The 23,221-nt window shown below is 55.1% G+C and overlaps 6 protein-coding genes across 6 annotated transcripts, besides 1 other annotated feature; 2 read left to right on the top strand and 4 right to left on the bottom strand.

Moving 5' to 3' along the window:
- Positions 1-820: 820 nt before the first annotated feature.
- Positions 821-2,722, bottom strand: CYME_CML246C (MYB-related protein; the record flags this gene model as incomplete). Its single annotated transcript, XM_005536812.1, has 1 exon — positions 821-2,722. The coding sequence occupies one exon, from the start codon at positions 2,720-2,722 to the stop codon at positions 821-823; it is 1,902 nt and encodes a 633-aa protein (XP_005536869.1).
- Positions 2,723-4,485: 1,763 nt separating this feature from the next.
- On the bottom strand, positions 4,486-7,935 carry CYME_CML245C (hypothetical protein; the record flags this gene model as incomplete). Its single annotated transcript, XM_005536811.1, has 1 exon — positions 4,486-7,935. One exon carries the CDS (start codon positions 7,933-7,935, stop codon positions 4,486-4,488), a length of 3,450 nt encoding a protein of 1,149 aa, XP_005536868.1.
- Positions 7,936-9,556: 1,621 nt separating this feature from the next.
- CYME_CML244C (hypothetical protein, conserved) lies at positions 9,557-11,146 on the top strand (the record flags this gene model as incomplete). The annotated part of the gene is made up of 1 exon (XM_005536810.1): positions 9,557-11,146. One exon carries the CDS (start codon positions 9,557-9,559, stop codon positions 11,144-11,146), a length of 1,590 nt encoding a protein of 529 aa, XP_005536867.1.
- A 1,699-nt stretch (positions 11,147-12,845) lies between these two features.
- Positions 12,846-14,462, bottom strand: CYME_CML243C (IMP dehydrogenase; the record flags this gene model as incomplete). Its single annotated transcript, XM_005536809.1, has 1 exon — positions 12,846-14,462. The coding sequence occupies one exon, from the start codon at positions 14,460-14,462 to the stop codon at positions 12,846-12,848; it is 1,617 nt and encodes a 538-aa protein (XP_005536866.1).
- A 703-nt stretch (positions 14,463-15,165) lies between these two features.
- Positions 15,166-16,197, bottom strand: CYME_CML242C (hypothetical protein, conserved; the record flags this gene model as incomplete). Its single annotated transcript, XM_005536808.1, has 1 exon — positions 15,166-16,197. The coding sequence occupies one exon, from the start codon at positions 16,195-16,197 to the stop codon at positions 15,166-15,168; it is 1,032 nt and encodes a 343-aa protein (XP_005536865.1).
- A 22-nt stretch (positions 16,198-16,219) lies between these two features.
- Positions 16,220-19,364: a sequence feature (repetitive element).
- A 1,644-nt stretch (positions 19,365-21,008) lies between these two features.
- Positions 21,009-22,736, top strand: CYME_CML240C (hypothetical protein; the record flags this gene model as incomplete). The annotated part of the gene is made up of 1 exon (XM_005536807.1): positions 21,009-22,736. One exon carries the CDS (start codon positions 21,009-21,011, stop codon positions 22,734-22,736), a length of 1,728 nt encoding a protein of 575 aa, XP_005536864.1.
- Between the last annotated feature and the right edge of the window lie 485 nt (positions 22,737-23,221).

Genomic DNA, 23,221 nt, shown 5'->3' with positions numbered 1-23,221 from the left:
TTTCGGCTGCGCTTGGAGTTTGCACAGGGTCGGTTTGCACAGTTCGTACCCGTCTTTGTGGCCGCTCTGAACCGCGTTCGCCAAGTCCAACAGAACCTCGCCCGGATAGCTCAACGAGTTCAAACGAGCAGGACGACATTGGATGACGCGGATGCAGAAGAGGGTGCTGGCGGTGGTACGGCCAACGCTTTGGACTGGACGGTGTCGCCAGCAGCGATCCACGATCCAGCAGATACCTCGCAGTTGCTACTTCTCGAGCCTGATCTGGGTATGTACAGGAACGAAAAGCACCTTGCGCGTCCATCAGCCGTTTCGATTCGTACGTACATTGGGAGTGGCTGTGAGCGAGCAATCGCAAACCGATGATCCAAGTAGCATGGCAGCCGTGGTTGTCTTCGTCGGTAACCGCTGGACTCGTTTGCATGGGCGGCACCAGCGCCTCAGAGTTGCAATAGATGCTGCGCGAGCTTGCCCAGTGAAAGTTCCCCTTTACCCGTAAATATGCCCGTGAAAGGCGAACGTCTCGGAAGCAGTGCCGTCACCGTCCGGGATGCACGTGCCCCAGAATGCGGCACTGTCTCCGTGACGACAATGCTTCCCACACAAAACATAAAAAACCACCCTGCATATGAACGCAGGATCCAAACCCCAACGATGATACAACAGTGCGCTTTTCGCGACTTGTCCCAGTAACAGCCGTTCGTACTTGGCTACAGACCGCCGCTTCGCTATACATACATTGCAGTGAATGCGGACTCGTTTTGTATTCATGGTGCCGCGTTCAACGCTTCTAATCGTCCTCTATGCCATACGCATGCATCTATAGCATATTCTCCTGTGCAACAAGTGACAACAAATGAACGCCACAAGTATCTGGTACCGAGTTGAACGGCTGCCTACGCGTCTCGCGAGGATGCTCCTCGATCTCTCCAGGGACACTGGAGCCGTGCTCCTGGTTGCGTGCTCGGTAGTCTGATGGTGTCTCCTCAGTGTAACTGGTCGATGCTGCAGAGGCAGGCGCTTGGGCAGGCTCGCACGGCATTAACGCGTGCGGCTGCGCGCACGCTCCGCTGCAGCGAAGCTCGATGCCCGGCGCTGGCAGCTGCTCTGTGCTGCCAAAAGGCGCAGACGCGCCGTCGCCGCGGGAGGACGTAGCGGATGTCGCCGACTGCATCGAGGGTTGCACTGAGGTCCTGCGAGTGTCTTCGAGCCGCAGGGCTTCTCGAGTGAGGCGCATAAAGTACTTCTGAACATGAGTTCGTACCTGTGTCGGATTCCGCGTGCCAACATGAGCACTGATCGCTTTGAGATTGCGGTGGCCGTAGATCTTGAGCGCTTCCAGGAAGAGCTTGTGCTCAGCCTCCGTCCAGTATCTTGACGTACCCGGGACAGGACTTGACTGTCGATGACGACGACGACAACGACGACGACGACTTTGGTTCGAGCCACTCGTCTTCGGTGTCGTTGATGCAGCGGGCGGCAGCGATATTTGCTCCGTCGAATGTGCATCCGCAGTTGGATGCTGTGGATAGAACTTCTCCGATTCTGAAGCGGACGGGGTGTCGTGCTCACCAAATGTTCGACTGCTCGCAGTTGAGCAGTTGCAGGCATGCACCCCTGGTTTGGCTTCGCTTCCTTGGTACAAGCACGAGCTCGAATCTATGCTGTCACTTTGCAGGTTTGATCCACAGGGCAATGTGCGCGTCAGCGAACTCGTTGGTGCTGCGGACTGGAGAGGCACCGCAGGTGCGTCCGGAATGGTCAACCAGACACCATGACTTGCTGTTCGTGTGTCTGGAATCGTACCTATTGACGCATTCGCATGCATTCCCGTCGTAGAGAACAACTGTGCAGGCCCTGCCCCGGCTGGCACTGATGTTCGCGCTGGAACTTCCCAGCTGACGCCGGTCTCGGAAACACCCGTCACCAGCTCTAAACTGGCCGCATGACGTCGAGTCCAGACAGCTTGTAACCATTCTGTCTGGAGGCGCATCAGGTCAGACTTTGCGAGGGAGAGCTGCACCTCGAACTCGCGCGTGCGCTGCATAGCCTGTAACAGGCGCGTGTAGAGCGCAGACCAGGTTACACCGTCGGGAAAGTTGCGCCCGTCGCCACTAGCCCTGTCCACTGGTGCCTGCGGTATTTCTGGTGCCGAAAGCTCGGCCTCCCCTGCTCCGCTCGGTGGTATTCGCGCCTTCACCGCCACCATGGGACTGTGGTGGCGCTTTGATCCAACCGTTTTTGGAGGCGTAAGCGGTTCACAGCTTCCCCCAGTCTCAGCTGCGGTGCCAGCTGTCTTCGACTCTTTCTTATGGGTTCCTACGTCAGCATCTTGCACAGCTGCCCAAGAAACACCGCTAGTCTCCACTGGGTTCCTTGGGTTCCTTGCGTCTGCGGCAGTGCTTGGCTGCTCGCGCGGCGCTTCAGTTGCTCTGCTGGCCATTGAACCTGGTGAAGACTTCACCTGAGAAGCCTTCTCCGAAGAACACTTATCAACACCACTTCCCTGCAAAAGTATACGTCTATTCCTCTTAATATGGAGCTCCCAACGCCCATAACAAGCGTCACTTCCCATAGCGAGGCGCGCTCCGGAAGACCAACGGATAATTACGCGCCTCACACGCAAAGCAGCGGGTGTCGGGTGATTTTCCGTTCCCGCCTGCGACGGGTGAGCGATGTCGGCGGCACCCCGATTCCGGAGCCGCCGCAGTGTCGCCTCCATCACCTGGCGGCGGATGGACACGTGTCCTTGCACGCGTGCGCTGATCGACGCCGCTTTCCGACGCGCAACGAGCCTCGCGCGTGCAGGGCGTTATGCGTGCACTGGCGCTGCACTGTTTCCAGGTGCGGGCGCTGCTATCTGGACCGCCTTCGATCACTGGGGCGGCGGCGTTTCTGCACGTAGCGAGCGCCGCTCCCTGAGATCGTGGATGGTGATGCGCGCAGGACGTCAACGGAAAGCTTCCAGCAACTGAATTTATTTATACTCAATGGTATAAAACGGACGCGATGTTCGCGGGGTCTGTCGCTACGCACATGCCGCATGGAATGGCTGTGAAGCGGATATGGCGGCAGGTACAGCGACGCTGACGCCACTGCCGCGGGTATCGGTACCGCCTAGCATCACTCGCACACCTGGGGTCATCTGGCTTGTTTCATGCATTTTAAAACATAAAAAACCGATGATGGAATCCGTGGACAGCTAGACTGGCTCAGGTCACCAGTTACAGAAGCAGCGTTCTAGTTTCCTCGCCCGGTTTACTTATCGAGGCAAAATGCCTCGGCGGAGCACCCTGTGAATACCCATCATTCGTTTCGTGAGAACTCGGGAACGGTCGACGGACACTCGGCGGCCTTGCAGGGCGTTCTGCGGCGTCCGCGAGAGATGCGGCGCGCCCGCTTTACCGAAATGCTACGGGTAGCGCTGTTGAATGAGCGGCACGTGCCCCATATAACAGTGTCGTACCAGTTTTCTCGGAACTGTTTCTTCGCAGTAGAGTGAAGACGCTTCCAGTCCCAGTTTTGACGCGGGGAAGCTGCAGATGCCAGCGGATCCGCCAAGCATCCCGGTTCGCTTATCACCAGCATCGCCAACAGCGGTGCTACGTGGCTTGCGCTGCGGCAACTTTACAACCTATGTCGGTGATAGGGCTTTGTTTCGTATGCGCTTTGCACCTTCCGAAGAAAAAAGCAACATGCACGAGCATCCGATACGCTCCGAAGCAACCAACGTCTGGTCTAGTGACGCGGCACGATCTGCAATCGGCTTACCTGGCTCCGTTTCACGCAGGGATCGCAAAGCATGCTCTACTGCATCGGTAAACGAGAATCCATAGACACCTGTCTATGGACGCAGGCCAACAAGTCTCCTGGGAACGACACGGAGCTGACCTCGCGCATGAATGCAGCGACGCATATACTGAAGGATTGTCCCACCGGTCACAGCGGAGCAGCAAGTTGCTGGACACGTCCCATGTCACCGTGGTCCATCGCTCAAAGTGATTCCGCCAGCGATAGGAGCTGCGTTCAGCGTCAGGAGCAACCTACCACAAACGCGATCTACCGTATCAGAGAGGCCGCCAACCCGATGCGGAACAGGTAGCTCCTTCACGAACGATCACGCGGCGATCATGCCACTGAGCACAGAGCCGCAGGCACCTAACCAGGAGCAGTGCACTCGCTCACTGCACTCGTGAACACGCGAGACACTGGACCGACAACCGCGGCAGCACTCTGTTTTCTTGGGCAGGTGTTCCATGCACCAGAAGACGCTCTAATCCCTCTTCAAGATCTGATACTCATTCAAAATACCTTTTAACTAGCGACACCGCGGATACGCATCACGATCAACGCCAGGCGCGCCGCTGCCCGCGCTCACGCCGCACCTTCCCCGCAAGACCAGCTAGTCGACGACGATGATGATGATGCCCGCGTTCATGAATTCCCCTAAAACAGAATCATGAGAACACACACATAAACCCCTACTTAATAAATGTGGCGCAGGTTCCCAAAATCTTGAAAAACAGGAGGCAACAACGAGACTGCCTCCATATACGCTGATGATGACGGTGATGGGATGGAAGCGTTTGCCGCCCCGAGACTCACACACGGCTTTGGTGTCGGCGCTGCGTCCACTGCGGCGACCGCAACGATACGCCGCCAGCACGTCATCGCAGCGCTCGCGATCCGCTCCGCTGCTTCATGTTGCTGCTGTGCTCGGCAGGTGCGGGCTAGCCCAATGGAGAGCCAGAGATGCAACTCTTGGCAGTGTTGAAGCGGCAAGTACTGGACATCGTCTGGACTATTGAGACAGTGCTCGTGCGGTAGACCTCCATAGGTATCGAGCCACGAGTCTAGCACTTTGAGTGCAGCGCTAAAGTGCTCCGCAGCTGCTGGGTGCAGTCCTTCGATGAGCTCGATTGCACCGACCATACCGAGCGCGTCGGCATAGACGGGCGTGTGGGTAAAGCTGCCCTCGCGCAGCACGTCCAGCGCTCGATGGCACACGTCACGGGCGCGCATCAACTGCCCGCTTGTCAGGTAGGTTCCAGCGAGCGATAGCAGCGTCGCAGCCGCATGCGTGCTTCGTGAAAAGCCCAGCGCGTGGAGAATGTGCAGGCACATGTAGAGAAGATCGCAGGCCTCGGAACGAGAGCCCTCGAGACCGATTCGAAGACTCAGCAGCAGAAGCGACACAACGCAGCACTGGAGTAGCTCTCGCGGATTACTGGCGTTTTGCTGGTGTACCGCACACGCTGTATCCTCCTTCCAACGAGGGCTTGCTTCGGATGCAGCACTTGGTGATTGTGAGGCACTCACGGATCGCGGCTCTGATGTTACATACGACACGTCGCTCGTTTGATCCGCAGCTTTTCGCTGATACAACTCCAGCAGCATATCCAACCGTAAAAGCGCCATACGCGCTTGGCACTTGCGCGTTAGCTCGGTTGCCTGGGGCGCGGGTTTCTTTGATGGCGCGTTACCGCCGGCGCAGAAGCCGCTCTGAATGAGGGCGATCTCTTCATCGAGGCATAAATCATCAATTTTTTCAATGGTTGCATCGGACACGCCCAATTGACGCGCCAGAGCTCCGATGAAATAACGCAGCGCCTGGCAGAGTGGCTGCTCTGCTTCCTCCACGTGAAGCATGTCGACTAGGGACGCCCCTAAGAGTTGCAGCAAGAGAGCCTCCTCTTCGCTCTGTGGCATGTACTTGACCAGCATGCATTGCTGGCGCTCCGACGCCAATCCGCTCGAAGCCGCATCGCTCGACTCATAAATCGATTCCGAGTCCGGTGTTCGGTGAAGCAGCGCCAGCGCTTGTCTCAAATAGTTCACGCGCACTTCTGGAGAAATGCACATGCGCATCACCGAATAGCCTCGAATCAGAAGCTGCGAAAGCGCTCGACTTCGCTGTGCAGATGCAAACGCAAGCGCTGCCAACAGATTCTTCGATTCCGCAAACCATGCTTGAATACAGCTGCCTACTTGATCATCAAAATGCAGGCCATTCGGAAGTGCAGGCGCGTCGCGAATGAAGCGATCGAGTATCCATACCACAAAACGGCGCTGTGCATCGCAAGATTCGGCGCAGAATCGTTCACGAACTTCTCGCGAGACATGCGCAACTTGCTCTGGATCGTTTGCTACGACGCTTTGAACAAATTCTCGCCAGGAAGCGTTTGCAATATAGCAGGAACTAGCGCGACGCAACAATCCGTGATCGACGAACACACTCAATGCCGATGCTATGGCCCTTCGTTTTCCGGCTTCATGCTTGTGGCTCTGTTCCTGGCCGGTGGCGTTCTCTTCGAGATGCCGTCCCCCTGATCCCGAAGCGCTTTCATCCGATTCCTTCAATACGGATGGATTTTCCTCATCCGAAACCAATACTGCAACCAATTCTTCGTCTATACACGCAGGAGGCAGCGTAAGGCGCACGAAAAGACGTTGCTCAAAGTCCGATACGGAATGGTAAAGCTTCAACAATGCATCAGGTTGGAAAACACGCATGTCTGCGGTGGAGATATTCCGTAAGGTTCCCGCCGTGCGCACTCGCGATTCCAGCAGCCGAGGCGTGCTCACATCTCCCCAAACCTCTGCCTCTGCTTTAGTTCTGTGGAGTGTCTCCTGGTGTGCGCCCTGATGCCCAGCCTTCAATAGCATCCCATTCGCGTCGCATATATTCGTTCCCCGACCTTGGCCTTCAACAGAAATTTGATCGGTGCGCAAACCCTGGACAGTGGGTCTCGTAAGATAGCTCTGCCCGTGCCGCTCGTTGCTCCCTTTTGTTATCCATGCCTGGGAACTAGACATCTCCAAATGCTTCACATCCAGGTCGGGAGGCGTTACCGGCGACATGACCAGGACTGAGCCCGTCATCCCTGGAGTCTGTTGGGGCTCACGGATTCCTCGGCTTTCACCATAGGTTCCCGGAGATGCCGGCACCACAGAAGGAAGTGCAGCTTTCCCAATATGGACGGATGCCTTGCCCGCGATCGCTGGAGCGCCTTGCTTGATTCCCATGAGCGCTGCAGCCGGCATCACGTATGATGGCACCAGCTGGGCAGCCGTGATCTCACCATAGGCCGAAACATAGCCCGGGGCACCGGCCGACGTCAGTGCACATGATGTCACGGGGTGGATCCGAAGTGCCTCCCGGGATGGCCCTTCCCAAGCGCCGCGGTAGCACGGATAAGATCCCCCTTCAAGAGGCGTCGGTTGTGCGACGAATACCCCATCCTTGGCATGCTTCATCAAGGATGCGTCCGGATATCGCGAGTCGATATGCGCTCCGTCTGTGTCATGCGGTGCGTTGAGCGAGGGCTTGCTGCAAGCCAGTGCTCCCCGCATCGGCTCGAGACGAATGCCACTGGGCTTATTCCCATCTGGAAAGGCCCCTTCCCAGTTTCTTTTCTGTGTATCTGTGGTACGGAATCCCATGTGTCCCGGGGTCGGCAGCAGTTGTGGCCGCCCTGCAAAAATTTTCTGCCCCTCAAGGTTTTTGCGAGCCCCACTCGGTGCATTTGTATAGGACAGCTCTGCAGTCCAGGTGTCTTCAACGCCGGATTCAACGTTTGCCCGACCTGAAAATTGTCCCGAATCAGCAGACATAGAACGCGGTTCGCCGTCGATGCGCTCGGCTTGTGCCTGACTACGGCTGGCGGGAGGCGCACCAGCTGCGTGCTCGCAGGACGGCGGTATCACCGCTTTCTCCGACGGTGTCGAGACTATACCCGCCCTCAACAGTTTCCGGCGCTCATACAGACGTTGTTGTCTCGCCCTGCGCAGGAGTATCGCTCTTTTCTTTCGCTTCTGTTCTGGAGAGAGAAGCTCGTCGGGGAGGTCAACCCAAACGTGCACCGGAGGCCGACCAGGCCGCCGACGTGCCTCAAGTTCCAGCTGAACATGGTCGGTGTTCTCAGGAATCTGCATACTGACGGACTCAATTCCCTATATATAAGTACAGTAAAGTTGTTTTGGAAGATTTTGCCTTTGCGCAGCAGTCCGGTCCGCTCCTCGTCAAAAATATACCACACTAAACCCTCATTCCCGGGCGTCGATTCCCTGGCAAGTGCACGCGCTAAGACGTCGAAACTTCATTTGCGACGGCGCAGATGCAGCTACGCGCACGCGCAGCGCCATCATCTCCATCGGTGCGCATTGCCGGAAGCAATGTCACGTGACTGCAACAAGGTTCACGCGGGGCATCGCGTGATCGCCAACAGATACGTGGCGCAACGGACGGCGTCGTTGGAGGCGCATGCGTGCGTCAGGCATGGCACGGAGAACCTGCTCGTGTTATCATGACACCCGCGATTATCGGTATACTGGTTGTATTCGGGATCCCTTCAAAAGCGCGTTCGCCGGCGTTCAGTAGCGGGAATCACAGCGAAGCGCCCATGCGCAGGCAATGACGACCGCTTGCTCTCCGTACGGACGTGGCGCGTGGCGGCGTCTGCGATCGTTAGAGGTGTTGCTTCGGCGGGGAATATTCAGACCGACGGGTGCACCTGTGCTCGAGTGCTCTGGACGCTCTAAGCGTCCGTCACATGGAACTTATAGGATGCGTTAAAAGTGTTTTCTCTCCGCAGGACACTGCCGCTGAGTCTGATGTTGCGACCTCGTGGGCAGCAAACGGAGCATGGGGCTTCCCCGGTCAGCCTACGGGTATAAAGGCATTGCTCCCCGTAAAATTGGCTTCAACTGCTGGCTGTGTGCTGCTCAATGCTACCCGACACCGAGATTTTCCCGAGTTTAAATAACAATAGCGTTCATTCTGTACAGCGGAAGCATCGCCTGCAGCCTGTAATGCCAGTGCGACACTGTTCAGAAACCTTGATTCTTCACGTTAGAGGCATCTCCTGTTGCATGCAATCCCCATGCTACACCGGTTGAAAACGCTGACTGTCTATGCTAAAAGACTCGCTCGTTGCTTGTAATCACCGTATACTCTACTAGTTAAAAGCCTTGATTCTTTACGTCACAAACATCGCTTACAACTTGAAATGCTTGTACTATATTGCCTAAAATCATTGGCTCTTGACAATGCAAGCATCAGCGGTAGTCAGCGTTGGGCATATCCAGACGCACCGCTCGTTGCGCGGCGCTTGCGTGGTCGGCGCTGTGCCGTTGGCACCGTCGAACGGACGCCGACGCACGCCGGCCTCCGCGCCTGCACTCGATGGCGATCGTTAATGCCGCAACGCCTGTGACAGGAACGCTCGTGACATGGTGTGCATTCAGCAGCAGCAGCAGCAGCATCTCTCGTCTCGCGCGGTACTTCTACGCGTGTCACCGACGACAGGCTTCGTGCAACGATCAACAGAGAGAAGTGCAGTCACTTACATCGCTCGGTTTGAGAGAACTGATTAAAGATTTGACGGTTGTGACAAGTGTTTCGACTGTTTCAGGGCAGTTTCACGGCTGCGGGCTCACTTGGGACTCTGTTTGCGCACACGTTGACGCTTCCGATCGCGTTCGTTCTGTGTAGCCGCAGCTCTTTTACCTTGAGGAACTTGTCAAGATTCTATTCATTTTCCTCTACGTTTGTTGAATGGCTGCTACGGAGGATTCTCAGAACGAAACCCTCGCACTTTTCAAGAATATCGCCGCTCTGGATGATAACGAAGTTGCGAGAGCCATTTTGTCTGCGCACAACTGGAACATTGAAAGAGCCGTTGATGCTTTCCTGACTCGCGGTGTCGAGGGCGCACTGCAGCCGCCTAATCGAACTGGAAGTTTGGAATTCGCGTCAACATCTGACACCTCGGGCACTACACCAGATGCGTCCGAGCTGTCGAGTGCCCCGGTCTCTGGGCAGCTGCACGCGTCTAGGCTCAGTGAGTCGCAGCCGCTGACACCCGCACTCGCGGAAACGTCGACACCGGAGCGGGCGCTGCAGCCGGCACTGGCACAAGCAACACCTTCAGGTGTGCTGGGGCATCTGCGTCGGCTCCTGGCGCTCCCCTTCCAAGCATTACGCATGGTATTAGCATGGTGCGCATCTCTGGTGACTCGTATTATGGGCATAGATCGTTATTACCGATACGCTGGTCGCTCGCGAGCTGTGGGCGCAGCCGCAGTCGCCGAGCTAGAGGAGAACTTGCGCACTAGATACGGTATGACAATCCGCTATCCAACGATTTACCATGGAACATTCAAGGAAGCCCTGGAGCACTCAACGCAGAGGTGCAAATTGGTGCTGCTCTACTTGCATTCAGAAATTCACCACGCGACAGATCGTTTCGTCCGTGAGATACTTTCGGATGAGAGCTTCATTCAGTTTGTGAATGAGAACTTTGTTTTCTATGCAGCCTCGGTGAACCGTTCTCCTGAAGCAGTAGAGCTGGCCTCCTACTTCACACCTGCCGGATACCCGTACCTGGCGGTGGTCTTCGCTTCACGTCGATGGCCGCTCGGGCAGCTGATCGATCTTCGAGTACTAAGTGATTTGGATCGTTCGATGCGTGGTGGCAGAGACGCGCCAATCACTGCCACTGATGTGCTGTTATGGCTCCAGAATGTGCTTCTGGAGTACGGGGATGCGCTTCGAACTGCTCATACCATGCGTGAGCGACGCCGATCAGCGCAGCGACTGCGTGAGGAGCAAGATAGAGAGTTTCAAGAGGCGCTGGCGGCGGATCAAGCAGCGGAACGTGCCCGTCGAGAATTCGAGCAACGCGCTCGTGAGGAAGCAGCGGAGCAGGATCAACGAAGGCGCGAACGGATGGCGATGCTGGATCGTAAGCGGGCTGCCCTAGGCCCTGAGCCAGAACCGGGTGAGCATGTCGTCACAGTGCTACTACGCTTACCAGACGGAAAGAGTACTCAGCGTCGCTTCGAGTTATCACGGAGCTTCCGCGATCTTTTCGACTGGGCCGAGACCTCTGCCGATATCGACTTTGATCGCTTCGAGCTCACCACGAACTTTCCCAAGCGAGCGTATTCGCCAGCGAGCCACAGCGCGATGACGCTCGCTGAAGCCGGCTTCAAACAGCGAGTTGCCCTGCTCGTCACCGAGATCGGCTGGACTAGAGCTCTTCCGGACGCAAGCGGCAAAGCAGATGTATCCGATGGGAACGGCAACGTAGAGCAGAAGCATCTCGAGCAGGGAAATAGTAGCGAATCGAAAAAGCAGGTTTGACGATATCCGATTTATCACGGGTGTGCTGCGTGGTAGGCGGCAAGCATGGGAACCGTGCAGTTTCGCGACGATACGCATGTACTTTGATGCGTGTACCGAACACCCGTGTCAGATTACAATCGAACACAGAACTACTCGCTGTGCTCCTGCCTTGCGACTTGTTCGATACTCTTTTCAGATGTACATTCCGGACATTCAGCGAGCACCACCAAGGGTTTACGGATGCGTACGCAGTTTGAGAATTCTCGGACGTCTTTTCGGTGCGGCCTGTTCGACTTTCTGCCGCTGGCATTCGGTACATTACCGGACGGAAGATGGCTGGTGACGCTCTCGGAAACGGAGTCGTAAACTATCCGACATCATGATCGAACGCTCACGTACAAGTATTCATTCCTCAGTTTTCCTTACGTTTGGCATGCTCAGATTTCGTACGCTGGCCGTCTGTCTATCTTTTTTCTGTTTCAGCGAAACTTGTGCACATAGCAATTTGTGCAGCTGGATTGACGAGGGAAAAAACTCGATGGTAGCGCTTGGTGACTAATTCACAAGATCGTAGGTCCATGACAACGAACTGCAGCCCCCGGGAGTTGCGTCAAATAGAAAGATAGAGAAACAGAAAGCATGCACGATTTAACTATGCCACACGTAAGGAAAACTGAGGAATGAATATTTGTACGTGAGCGTTCGATCATGATGTCGGATAGTTTACGACTCCGTTTCCGAGAGCGTCACCAGCCATCTTCAGTCCGGTAATGTACCGAAAGCCAGCGGCAGAAAGTCGAACAGGCCACACCGAAAAGACGTCCGAGAATTCTCAAACTGCGTACGCATCCGTAAACCCTTGTAGCTGCGTTCCCAGCGCCGAGGCCGTATGTCTCAGAGAAAAAAGTCGGAGAAAAATCCCAGCCCAGAAATACAGAAAGCAGTTCAGTGCTTCATTCTAATCCAACACGACTAGAGCGCTGGAGCAGTGCCTTCAGCGTTGTCAGCGGCATGCCTGCATGATATCGCGACTGGACTGTTCGTGTCCGCCTGGATTCCAAACGACGGGTGCAAGGCTTCCGTGCACCGTCCAGCGGTTCGTGCACGTTCCCAGGCCAGTGGACGAGATGCTGCATGCAAACATTTCGCACGGTGCCACCACAGTTGACGAATGGTTGCTTGTTCCTGGTTTTTCAACCGGGAACAACTGAAGAAACGCGGTCTCCAGCATGTCTCGCCTCCTAAAGCTGCACACAACCTCGCTCCAGTAACAAACCAAGCTGCTTTTCCGGTACCTGCGCGCTTTTCATAGCTTGGCGTTCTGGGCCGGCGCTCTCAAACGGCAACCTCATGACGCGCTTATTCGATGCCGTCGATCGTACGCAGCATGCACAGCGTATGAGGCGTGCAAGCGGTAACCGTTAGTCGTGGGAGTCTGCTTTTCTGAGGTTTGTTTATGACCTGTCTCGGGAAACGGGGGACACAACGGCACCGGGCCTGTATGCCAGGGCGCGTGCTCGCGTGGCTATGGGTTTCTCGGGCGGCGTTGTCTGTCGTGTCCGGGAAAGCGGATACATGCCTGGTAGATGGGTGCGCTTGGCGCCTTGGCTCGACGTCGACATGCTCCAAGACCTCCAGGGAAAATCAACACCACGCTGTGTACATAGGTATAGACGGAGACTCGACTGATCCAGGTCGCAGTACCTGCTTCGGCCAGCTAAACTGCGCTACGTTCATAAGTGTAGAGAGAGTGCACGGCACCTTCGAGTTGGCCCGCGAGCGTGCGCACTTGAAACCGTAATCTTCCGTTGTACAGCCGGTTATGCAACTCTTCCAAACTGGGTACGCCCAGATCTTGAAAACCGTGTTTGATACCATTGATCAAATACGGGAGGTATCGTCGTAGTGAACCCTTGTCGACGACGGCGCCGCTGACCCCCTGCGCCACAAAAATCCGATCATCTTCGCTAAAATAGCGCACAGCGCTGCCTTTTTGCATTGCTTCAGCGCTACCCATTCCGCGGTACTTTTTCAGGCGAACACCGTCCTTGTAGAAATACTCGCCGGGTGCCTCCTCGGTACCAGCCAGCATGCTGCCCATCATGACACAGCTGGCGCCACATGCGAGACCCTTGATAATATGGCCGATGCTGCTCACACCGCCGTCGGCAATGGTCGGGACCCCGTGCTCGCGCGCAAACTTGCTTACCTGATACACTGCAGTGGCTTGTGGTCGACCACACGCCATGACCTCCTGGGTTGTGCAGATGCTGCCGCACCCCATACCGATGCGTAACCCGTCAGCGCCTGCTTTGAGCAAATGGTACGCCTGGGTCGTGGTCACAACGTTCCCACAGACGACCTCGAGGTGGCTGTACTTGTTCTTAATATACCGAAGCATCTCCAATTGAAATACCGAGTCGCCCTGGGACGAATCAAGGACAATGAGGTCAACCCCGACCTCCACGAGTGCATCCAGGCGTTCGCGATCCTCCAGGCGTGTACCGATCGCTGCGCCACAGAGAAGTTTCTTTCCCACCCGATCCTTTGTCGCGTTCGGAAAATCCCGGTTTTTCAAGATGTCCGTGCGTGCAACAAGTCCTACGAGTTCGTGGCGCTCATTCACAATCGGCAACTTGCCCTTCTTGCTCTCCTTCACGATCGCGTACGCTTCATCGAGGCCGATGCCTTCGGGGGCAGTCACCAGGTCTCGGGTCATGACGTCGCCGAGCTTGGTATTGGGGTCGCGGATGAACTCGATGTCACGATTCGTGACAATCCCCAGCAGCCGGCTATACATGGCGCCGTTCTCCGTGATCGGTATACCCATAAAGCCGTAGCGCGCTTTGATCGCTCTCGCGTCGGCGATTGTGTGTTCCGGAGAGAGCGTTTTGGGGTCCGTAATAAAGCCGTTTTCGAACCGCTTCACCCGATCAACCTCTTTCTTCTGTTCACGTATCGTGTTGTTGTAGTGGATGACTCCGAGACCCCCGTGCAGCGCCATGTGAATCGCCATCGCGGACTCGGTCACCGTATCCATCGGCGACGAGACAAGCGGGGTTTTCAGCGCGATGCGACGCGATATACGCGTTTCTAAGCTCACATCATCCGAAGAGAAGTAGATATGCCCAGGCAGGAGTATGATGTCGTTGTAAGCGTAGCCTACGGTGGAGTTCTCGAAAACTTCCGCAGCGGAGGCACCGTCGCTGCAGTAAAAAAGCTCCTGCTCGTTAAAAGGACACGGAGGCAGCGGCTTTGCTTTCTGCACGGGCGAAGACGCAAGCTTGCGTTCCACTGGCGACTTTGGGTTCCCGTTTAACAAGAAATCCCCCATGTCCTCGTCGATTGGAAAGCACGAGCGGGCACCCTGTAACCCCCAGTAGGATCGAGTGCGCTTCGTAGCAGGGCACACAATGGCACACCTGGAACGCGCCAGTGAAGCCGTCTATCGAGGCGCACAGCGCTGTCAGCACTTCCGCCTCGAATGAGATCAAACTAGACATTTATGACATGGAGCCGACGGCGGCCGCCTCGCCCCGCTCGAGAGGCGCAGCCATCGAGGTGCGCGTCTTTCCTCGGGGATGGTGGCGATGACGATTCCCCCCGGGTATCCTCCGTAGCGGCGGTATCCCATTCGTTACTCGAAGGGCGCGTCTGCGTGAGGCATGCTCTCGGCAACGCAGATACAACTTGGTCGCCACGTACGGTGCAGTCTCCGGGTTATGAGCAAGTTGTCCAAGTGAGCGCAGGGCATGCTGCTCCTGCTTCATTCACGCGGCGCACAGGCACGCGCAGCAGGCGTCTGTCAGTTGCTGTAGCCGTCAACAGCAGACATACACGGTCCGAAACGCGTTCCTCGCCAGGAAGGATGGTGAGCGTCTGCATGCTGCCCAGGGCGAACGAGTTCAAGCACTTTATACCAGTCCAAATACAATGGATCTCCATCCCCTCACCTCGCGTTTAAAATACACCAGTTTCATCTGTTGTGAAGATCGCAGACTAAGCTTTATGCCCATAACCGCTCCTGCTGATGCCTCTTAGTCTTCCTTTGTTTCAGCGCTGGTTGTCATGGACGACGATGTTGCGGCACTGGTTCCGGCTGAAAACGGCGGGCGGCTGCTGCTGCTTCGTGCACGGTCGGATGCGCCCGTCAGCGCGCGCAGCTGCGCTCGAAGCATCTCGGAGTACTCGTGGACCTTGGGCGGTATCTGGGAGAGCACGCTGCTGATATGATTCTTGATGAGCGCCTCGGCTTCATAGAGCTTGCTCTGGAGAACGGGTTGAATTTCCCGAATGAGATCGTCAATGTCACGCTGCTTCCATTCGTAAACCTTGGGTAACGTCATTACGCTGAGAAAGATGAGCCATCCCATGTACATATTCAGAAACAGCGGTCCCAGTTTGCCGATCAGATAGGAGCCAAGGAGCACCTTCACGGTGAGCTGCCAATCACGACAATGCGCTGCGTCGCGCAAAAGGTTCTCCAACCCGTTAACCGTTTTCATGGTGCTCTCCGTGAGCCGCTCCGCAGTTTCTCGGTTCAGCAAGCGACGCGTCGGTGCCGTCGTACCAACGGGTGATGCGCCAGGTACGGGGCTCGCTGACGTCAGGTACGCCAGTGCGCGGCTCAGGAGAACGAGACACGAACCCAGTAGCACGATCCAAAACACGATCATAGAGAATACGGTGATGATGCTCAGTTCCCCGAACGTGGTGAAATAGAAGAACAAGTTACCCAAGGCGAAAGCGAGCCCCGAGCGGTACTTGTTCCGCCACATAAGGATCTCATGCAGCTGACCCGGTAGATGCTGACGGGCCACCGTAAACCTCTGGCTCAATAGAGGTGGCCTTCCAGGTGGACCTTCCCGGAACGACGCGCTGCTATTACGTAATGCGGCGCTACTGCTGCTTGCGTTGTCGCTTTCGGAAGCAGCCACGGCACCGTTCACTGGCGCTGCTTTGCCGCCCGAAACGTCACCACCACGCCTCAAGGCAGAGTCTGATTCTTTCGATCCGGAACCCGCATCCCCCATGTTTAGTAGATCGTGTGTGTCATCCAACTGAGACATGTTTATGTACACGGTCTTGTGTCACCGCCCTTCGAAAGTCGAACGACGTCGCTGGCAGTGTACAGTAGTGGCGGCGAACGCGCGCTATACAAATCGTCATCAACTGACGTGCAGATGCGTCCCAGCCTTTCTGGACCGGCCACCTATTATTGCTTCCAACTTTTTCTCATATAGTTCGACTTTGAGAGGTTGTCCAACAAAGTTCTCTCTTGTCCACTCTGGAGGTCTCTTCTCCAGCACCGTGCATCTCCGTATATTCACAGCGGCATGAAAGTCACGGTTCACAAACTCCATACGTTTCGTGCCATCACTGGTTGTACTTACTAATGCAAGTAGCCCTCGAAATTTCGCTCTCCTTTCCATTTGCTCCTCCGTCAGCGGTCCGTACTTTTTCATATCCTCAGGGTTCGTCTGGCACTTTTCCATCTCGAACTCTCTGAAGTGTACACACCAGCTCATGGTGTGTATACGAGGTTCGGAACTCATCTACAGGTATCGTAACAAAACGCCGTGCACACTCCTTGTACGTTCTCGTCGTTGGAGCTGGCGTAGTTCCTTTTTGGGTCATCCAGCGCCCTGCTCCGTACGTCACTACCAACCTCTCACTTTGATTCTCCTTCAGGGCACTCAGTTGATTGAAAAAATTCGCGAATGCCCGCTGCTTCCCACAATACAAATTCATACGCCAACGAGCCCACCGGGGCTTGGTATACTCCTCCCACGGCGCCTCCCAATGAGCAACGCGAACTTCCGTGAATTTCCGAAAAGCTTCAAAGTCCGCTCCTCGGCTCGTCACCTCGCTCGAAGCTTCCAGGTGCTCTTTCATTCCTGAATTCCAAGTCTCGATTTTCTTCCTTGCATTTATGATTCCCGATTCTCGATAGTATCTGGCTCTCGAGAACCTCAACAGACGCATGTCTTTCTGACGTAAGTTACCATCAGTACCATCTTCCGCACGCTTGGGAGCAGCGATGTTTATGATACTCGTATTCCCAGGGTCCGCGCCAACGACAAAGTCGTTATCCTGCACTTTGTGGGTCGCAGGATCCGCCTCCTTCTTTTCTTCATGCTTCGTCGCGTCAACCATAAAGTCGTTATTCTCCACCTCCTGCGTCGCAGGACTCGCCTCCTTCTCATCTTCATCCTTCGTCACGCCAACGACAAAATCGTTATCCTGCTCCTCCTGCGTCACAGGATCCTCCTCTTTGTTTTCTTCATCCTTCGTCACGCCAACGACAAGGTCGTCATCCTGCTCCTCCTGCGTCACAGGAACCTCCTCTTTGTTTTCTTCATCCTTCATGACGGGCGCAGCCGAAGGCGGAGTTGGACGAACTTTCTTCAACCGCCGATAGTGTACACACAAGGCTACTCCATCTGTTTCGATCGACCCTGTGAATACCTTTTTCTTGCTCACTTTGGGACGTTTGAAATCGAAGATGCTCATCCAGTACGTCTCCCGGTTTTCACCGGAGAATTCCTCCCTGCTAACATCGAACTCGGGACTGATCTCCCTCATGATGCCATGAAGGACTGCGGAGTCGATAGTCACAAAATGTGACTTGATGTTGCCCAACGGAACCACATTGACGCGCTTCCCCGTTAGGAAAGCCTTCCGTCTCTCCCACTCTTCATTTGTCTCTTCACTCAGCTTCATCTCCGCTTCGCGTTCGAGTTCACGGTCCAACAACACAAAATAGCGCAGGATGAGGCGATAGTATCTCTCCTTATCTTTTTTGAGCTCTGATACCTTGCCTGTTGGATTCGCCAGCCCCAGTCGCGCACGATGCTCTTGTAAAACCGCGCGGATCGCAGAAGCTTCTTTCGTGCTCTCTTTTGACGCCTTCTTGTCGACAAATTCGATCTCATCTTCATACTTTCGATCATTCGTGATGCCATGGATAATCGCCCATTTTCCATTGCAAGAGATGCCTGGGTAGGGTGCAAACACGGCGCGTTTCATGAAGCGTTCCAGGTTCTTTGTCAAATGGTTCTTCAGGTTCGTAATGTACTTCATTGCCCCAGAGTCTTAAATACCCCAGTCACCCTTGATTCGAATACCCTCGAAGCGGAATTCCGCAAAATTTTCGTGGAGGGCATGCACTAGCTCATTTTCCTTCCGCGCTTCCTCTGTACCAAGCATCAGGCGACCAATAAACGTCTTGTCGAAAAACTCGTCTGGAATCTCGACTGTTTCCATGTGCGCGACGTATTCGTACATGTCCCTCGCTAAATGCATCAGTCCTGACGACGCCTTGACAATACTCTTCGAGTACGAGTCGACACGTGTTTCGATAGCGTCTCGCAACTTTTCCTTGTAGGGATCCTTCATATGTCCAAGAAGAAAGGTTTTCACAACCATCTCGTCGTACAGTCGTCTTTCTTGCCGCCTTCGACGTAGAGCCTCCCCTTTCAGTCCTCCTTCTCTTCATTTTCTTCTGGACTCGGCACTGTTTTTTGTTTTCTTCTGGTAGCCGGCGACACTGAGCCTCCAGGATCGTCGACTTACTTTTGCATAGTTTTCCTTTTATTAGTTTTTTTTGAACAAGAACGCTCTTTGAACCCTGCTGTTATATACTGCAAAAAAACACTTGACTGGACTTGTTTGAAGTTTGAAACAAAAATGAACCGAAAGACTGTACTTTGCTATGGCCTGAACCGATATCCGACGTTCACAGCTGAACAACACGTTACTGATCCCAATTGAGTTTCCCTTCAACAACGGCACGCGCATCGCGTCAGTTGACTGCCCGATCTCCGGGGTGCGCCCATTGAGCGCGATTTTTTTATTGACAAGACGTTTTCATTCACCATGGATCCTAGAATTCGGAACGGATAACGGCTTTCGGGAAAGCGTCCGTGATGAAGCACCTACCTCCAAGTTACATTACCTAGACTTCTTCTCGGATATTTTGGTCGTTTCATACGTCCTATCGTGTGTGCCTCGTACCTACCCTAATCATCCACCTTTGCGCTTGAACCGCTGGAGCAGATAGTTCATAGAGCTCGAACGGCTTTGCTATACCACAAAGGGCGTCGGCTCGAGGCGTGGTTCACCCGACGTAGAATCGGGTCTCGTCGTCAGTTTGTGCTCGGACAGTCTGCGGATGCAGGCTTGTCTTCGTTGCACGACACGCTGGAGAAACTTGGCTGTTAGAATATACCCTGGGGCGAGCATCTCGATGGGGCGCTCTCTCGCTGAGGCGATCTGCACGCAATGATCGCATCCTCGCGGAGCGCCTGCGCTAGGCAGCGATGTTCGTATGAACCATGGGATGGGTCCATTTCGTGAACTCGGACGTAAACACTAAGTTCTAGGTTTCTATCTTCATCAACAACACAAGTCTTTGCGGGTTTTTTGATGATTGCTCTTGTATATGCTCTTTTATCGCTGGCGTTCAATACGTCGGTTTCGCCGTTGCCCCCAGCTCCGTTGGAAGCAGTTGCGGGATGTTGATGGTGACGTGCATGTCGCGAGTGGGGGCTTCTGGGTGTTGTCGACGTTGTTTACGCAGAAGCAGTAGGTACGATGTACGCTTCGTTTGCGTTGTTTCTATTCGTTTTATACAGCCACAGTGCGTCTTTTGCAACGATGACGTTTGAATGTGCTTAGATGTTTCAGGAAGTCCACGAAACCCCGTCCTTCCTCGAGCGTAGATCTGTGGCGCGTGAACGCTTGCGTCATTGCCCGGTACTTGCCCTGGACGGGTTGAGAGCGGCGCGCCTCGATGCTTTCCTCCGTTTACGCGCCCTGTGCAATACCCTACGAAGAAGAGCTTCTTCTTCGCGATCCCGTCGATGAGCACTCTGTGCGCTGCACGCGCAACGGCACGCTGTCTTATTCGATAGAGGATTTGTGGAATGCGACATTGTCCGCTACGGAAACAGGATCAGGAGCGAGGCTCGGTATGCAAAACAAGTCGAGAAGTTTCGATCCGTCGATACTCCTTTCACGCGAAGCATTGGCGCACGTTCCACTCCAAGCGATCGTTGTGATGGCTCAGGTGCGAATCCGGCACCCGTTTCCGTGCAGACAGAAGAGGCGGGAGCCTGTTGGCGCGTCTCCCGTTACAGGAATCATGCTGCTGTCGCGTTTTGTTGTAGTTATGGCCACGAAGAGAGGAGGATTCGCGTTTGGAACGGAATCGATCCGTTGACATGAGAAACTCATAACATATTCTGCATGAGCCTGCGGAAACATCATCGAGGCACGCCGTCGAGTATATGTCCCGTCAATCCATAGGCGCCAACGAGTGCGCCCAGCAGATGACTTCAAATAGAAAGCTCGAAACCTCGACGGGTACGTGAATTAGAGCATACTGCACGTAAGGATCGGAGAAGGCTAAAACCTTGAACGTGTGAGCTGGATAATAATATCGGTTATTTCGGGCACGCGTGGTGACGTCGGTGGTGACGCACCTTCATCGTGATGACGTAACGAGGTCCAGCGGAAAAGCGTCGAAAGAGCCACTCCAAAAAACGACCAAGAATCCTTCATTTACGCATGATCTCTTCATCTCTCATTGCTGCACTTCGATCGCTCAGGTTGTACATTTAAGAAAAATCTATGAAATAAATGAAGTGTTGGGAAGAGATGGAAAGCTATTCTGTGCTCGATTTTTATCCGACTCGAGTGTAGCATCCGCAGCGGCAACGCCGGCGTGCTGCGCCCGCGAGACGCCACCGCCAAGCGACAACCAGCGCTGTCTGGGTTTGTCCGCAGCACGACGCAAAGTCCACGTTTGAGTTGACCAAAACCGCGACTTCTGAAGCTGGTTTGGTAGGGTCGGTTAGGCAACAAACTTCTCCAAAGGATGCAAAAGGTACTGTGTGGGGTCTGTCTCGAGCCGTTTACCCCGTCAGACCCGCCGCTGACTTGCGAAGCCTGTGGCCTCGTGGTACACGCGCCATGCTACGGCTATCCGGCGTTCCCCTTCCCAGGGAGATCAGTACCAAGCGTTTCTCAACACGTGCATCCAACCAACGAAAACCCACAGAAACGGCACCGGAAGGTCCATCGTAGCCCTCTCGTAGACCAGACACCGATAACGGGGGGAAGCTGCACGAAACCGGCTTGGCTCGGACTCGCGTGGAACTGCGCGGTCTGCTGGGACACTCGACGTTCTACAGCGGAACCGTCATCGGTTGATGCAGTGTTTCCGGACAACTACCAGGATGCACGCACGGAAAATAACTGCGATCTGGAATTTTCCAGTAGCCCCGTTGATTCACGAAAGAAAAGGGACCCGTCGACTGCTGTTGGTCCAGGCGTCGGTACGCACGGCGAATCGCCCCGGTGTCTCGCTGAGCCTCCATTTGAGTGTGTATTGTGTCCGATACGTGACTATAGACTAGCGATGAAACCTATCATCGAAGCAAACGCTCTGAACGCTGCAAGCGAGCTACCGCATGTTGAGCGCTACGTTCACGTTATCTGTGCCTTGGCGGATCCGCGATTAGAGCCTACGGAGCCGTGGGAATGCCTCGATGCATTTCGGTGCTGCCAGGACGCAGTCAAGAGCGAAGACAGAGCCTCACTCGGGAAGGAGACCTCAACGGCCGAGGGGATTGCGCTATCCGCGCACACACCGCAGCATGTGTCGCGGCAAGTGCTGGACGAGACACCTAACCACGACTCGTGCTTGAGCAAGCAATGTACGCTTTGTGAAACAGCGGGAGGACTTCGGTTCTGCTGCTGGGTACCGTTGCAGAAAAACTCCGAACCAGACGATGATCACCACGTTCCTTGCCCGGTTGTGTTTCATCCCATGTGTGCACTGCTGGCAGGCTGGTGGCGTCCAGAGCCGCGATTCGTTTCCCGCGGTCGTTTGCGTGTCTCTTGCCCCAGGCATGCAATTTTTGAGCAACGGACACCAGTTCCCTGGATGCGGGGATACCCATCGACCCCAAAACCTGGTGATGAACATCATCTGGCAGCATTCCGGGATCTCGTCGAGAGCTTGTACGTGCCAGCGGCTTCCAGCATGGACACGCGTACGCTCCTGCACAGCATTCAGGTGCACATGCTACCGCAGCCATTCGCCTGCTTGCAGGCTGCGATGACAGAGTCCAGCACGTCGCCTCTCACATCCGAGACCCAGTCCAGGATTCGAAAAGTCCTGCTTCCATACACAGACCAAATGCAAGTCGCCATTATTTTGCAAATTGCTGAAGATCTCGGTCTTGAGCCGCGCATCACGCTTCGATTCCTCGCAAGTCACATGAAGACTCCAGAGCTTCTGCAGTGGCTTTTATTGGATCCCGCTGTCTTGGCGTTGCACGCATCGGACGCGACGTCATCGTCGTCGACGTCGACGGCGTCACAGTCTCGCCAAGAACGTCCCGTGCGAGCGCATCAGTCTCCAGAGACTTTGATGACACCCGCACCTCTTGAGGATATGTATCTACGGATCTGGGCGCGGTTGTATCACTGGGAACCGCGCGAACCCTTTCCGCAACATTGTGGCTGGGTCCGGACCCTGCAGCGCCCTCTTTATTCTGAAGCGCAGCTGCTTCTAGAGCGCGTCCGTCCAGAGCAGTAAAAGTCGGATTTGAAGCTCGCAGCTTTGGAATCGAATACGAGCAGAGTCCCGACCACGGGTAGCGACGATAACGCGGGATTCATTTCCCTGGAGGTTCATCATGACGATCCGTTGACTAGCGAGGAGGGTTTGCGAGCGAACGTACACTTTTCGGGATAGCGAGCAAGCTTCGAGCGGCATGGAAACGCTGCACATGATTGGTTCATTGACCGAGCGTGCTCGCTGCTTGTTACAACAAGCGGTGCCCCGACGTGATATCGGTCCGCATGCGGGCACGAGCAGTCGGTGGATAGCACGCGATACGCTTCCGCTGAACAATGCCTTGGTGTGGCGCGAGGATTCATAGCCGAAACGGCAGTCACCCACGGCGCTCTGGAGCTCGCCTCTGCTGGCTCATGCGGCGAGAAAAAGGATGCAGCAACGCTTGGCTAATGTTGAAGATCCGCAAATGGAGCGTCCGAGCATGAAAACTGTAGCGGTCTGTG

The sequence above is a fragment of the Cyanidioschyzon merolae genome, chromosome 12 (genome assembly GCF_000091205.1).
Source record: "Cyanidioschyzon merolae strain 10D DNA, chromosome 12, complete genome".
NCBI lineage: Eukaryota > Rhodophyta > Bangiophyceae > Cyanidiales > Cyanidiaceae > Cyanidioschyzon > Cyanidioschyzon merolae.
Note: the sequence above shows the minus strand (reverse complement) of the source record. Positions and strands in the feature narration are given on the sequence as shown.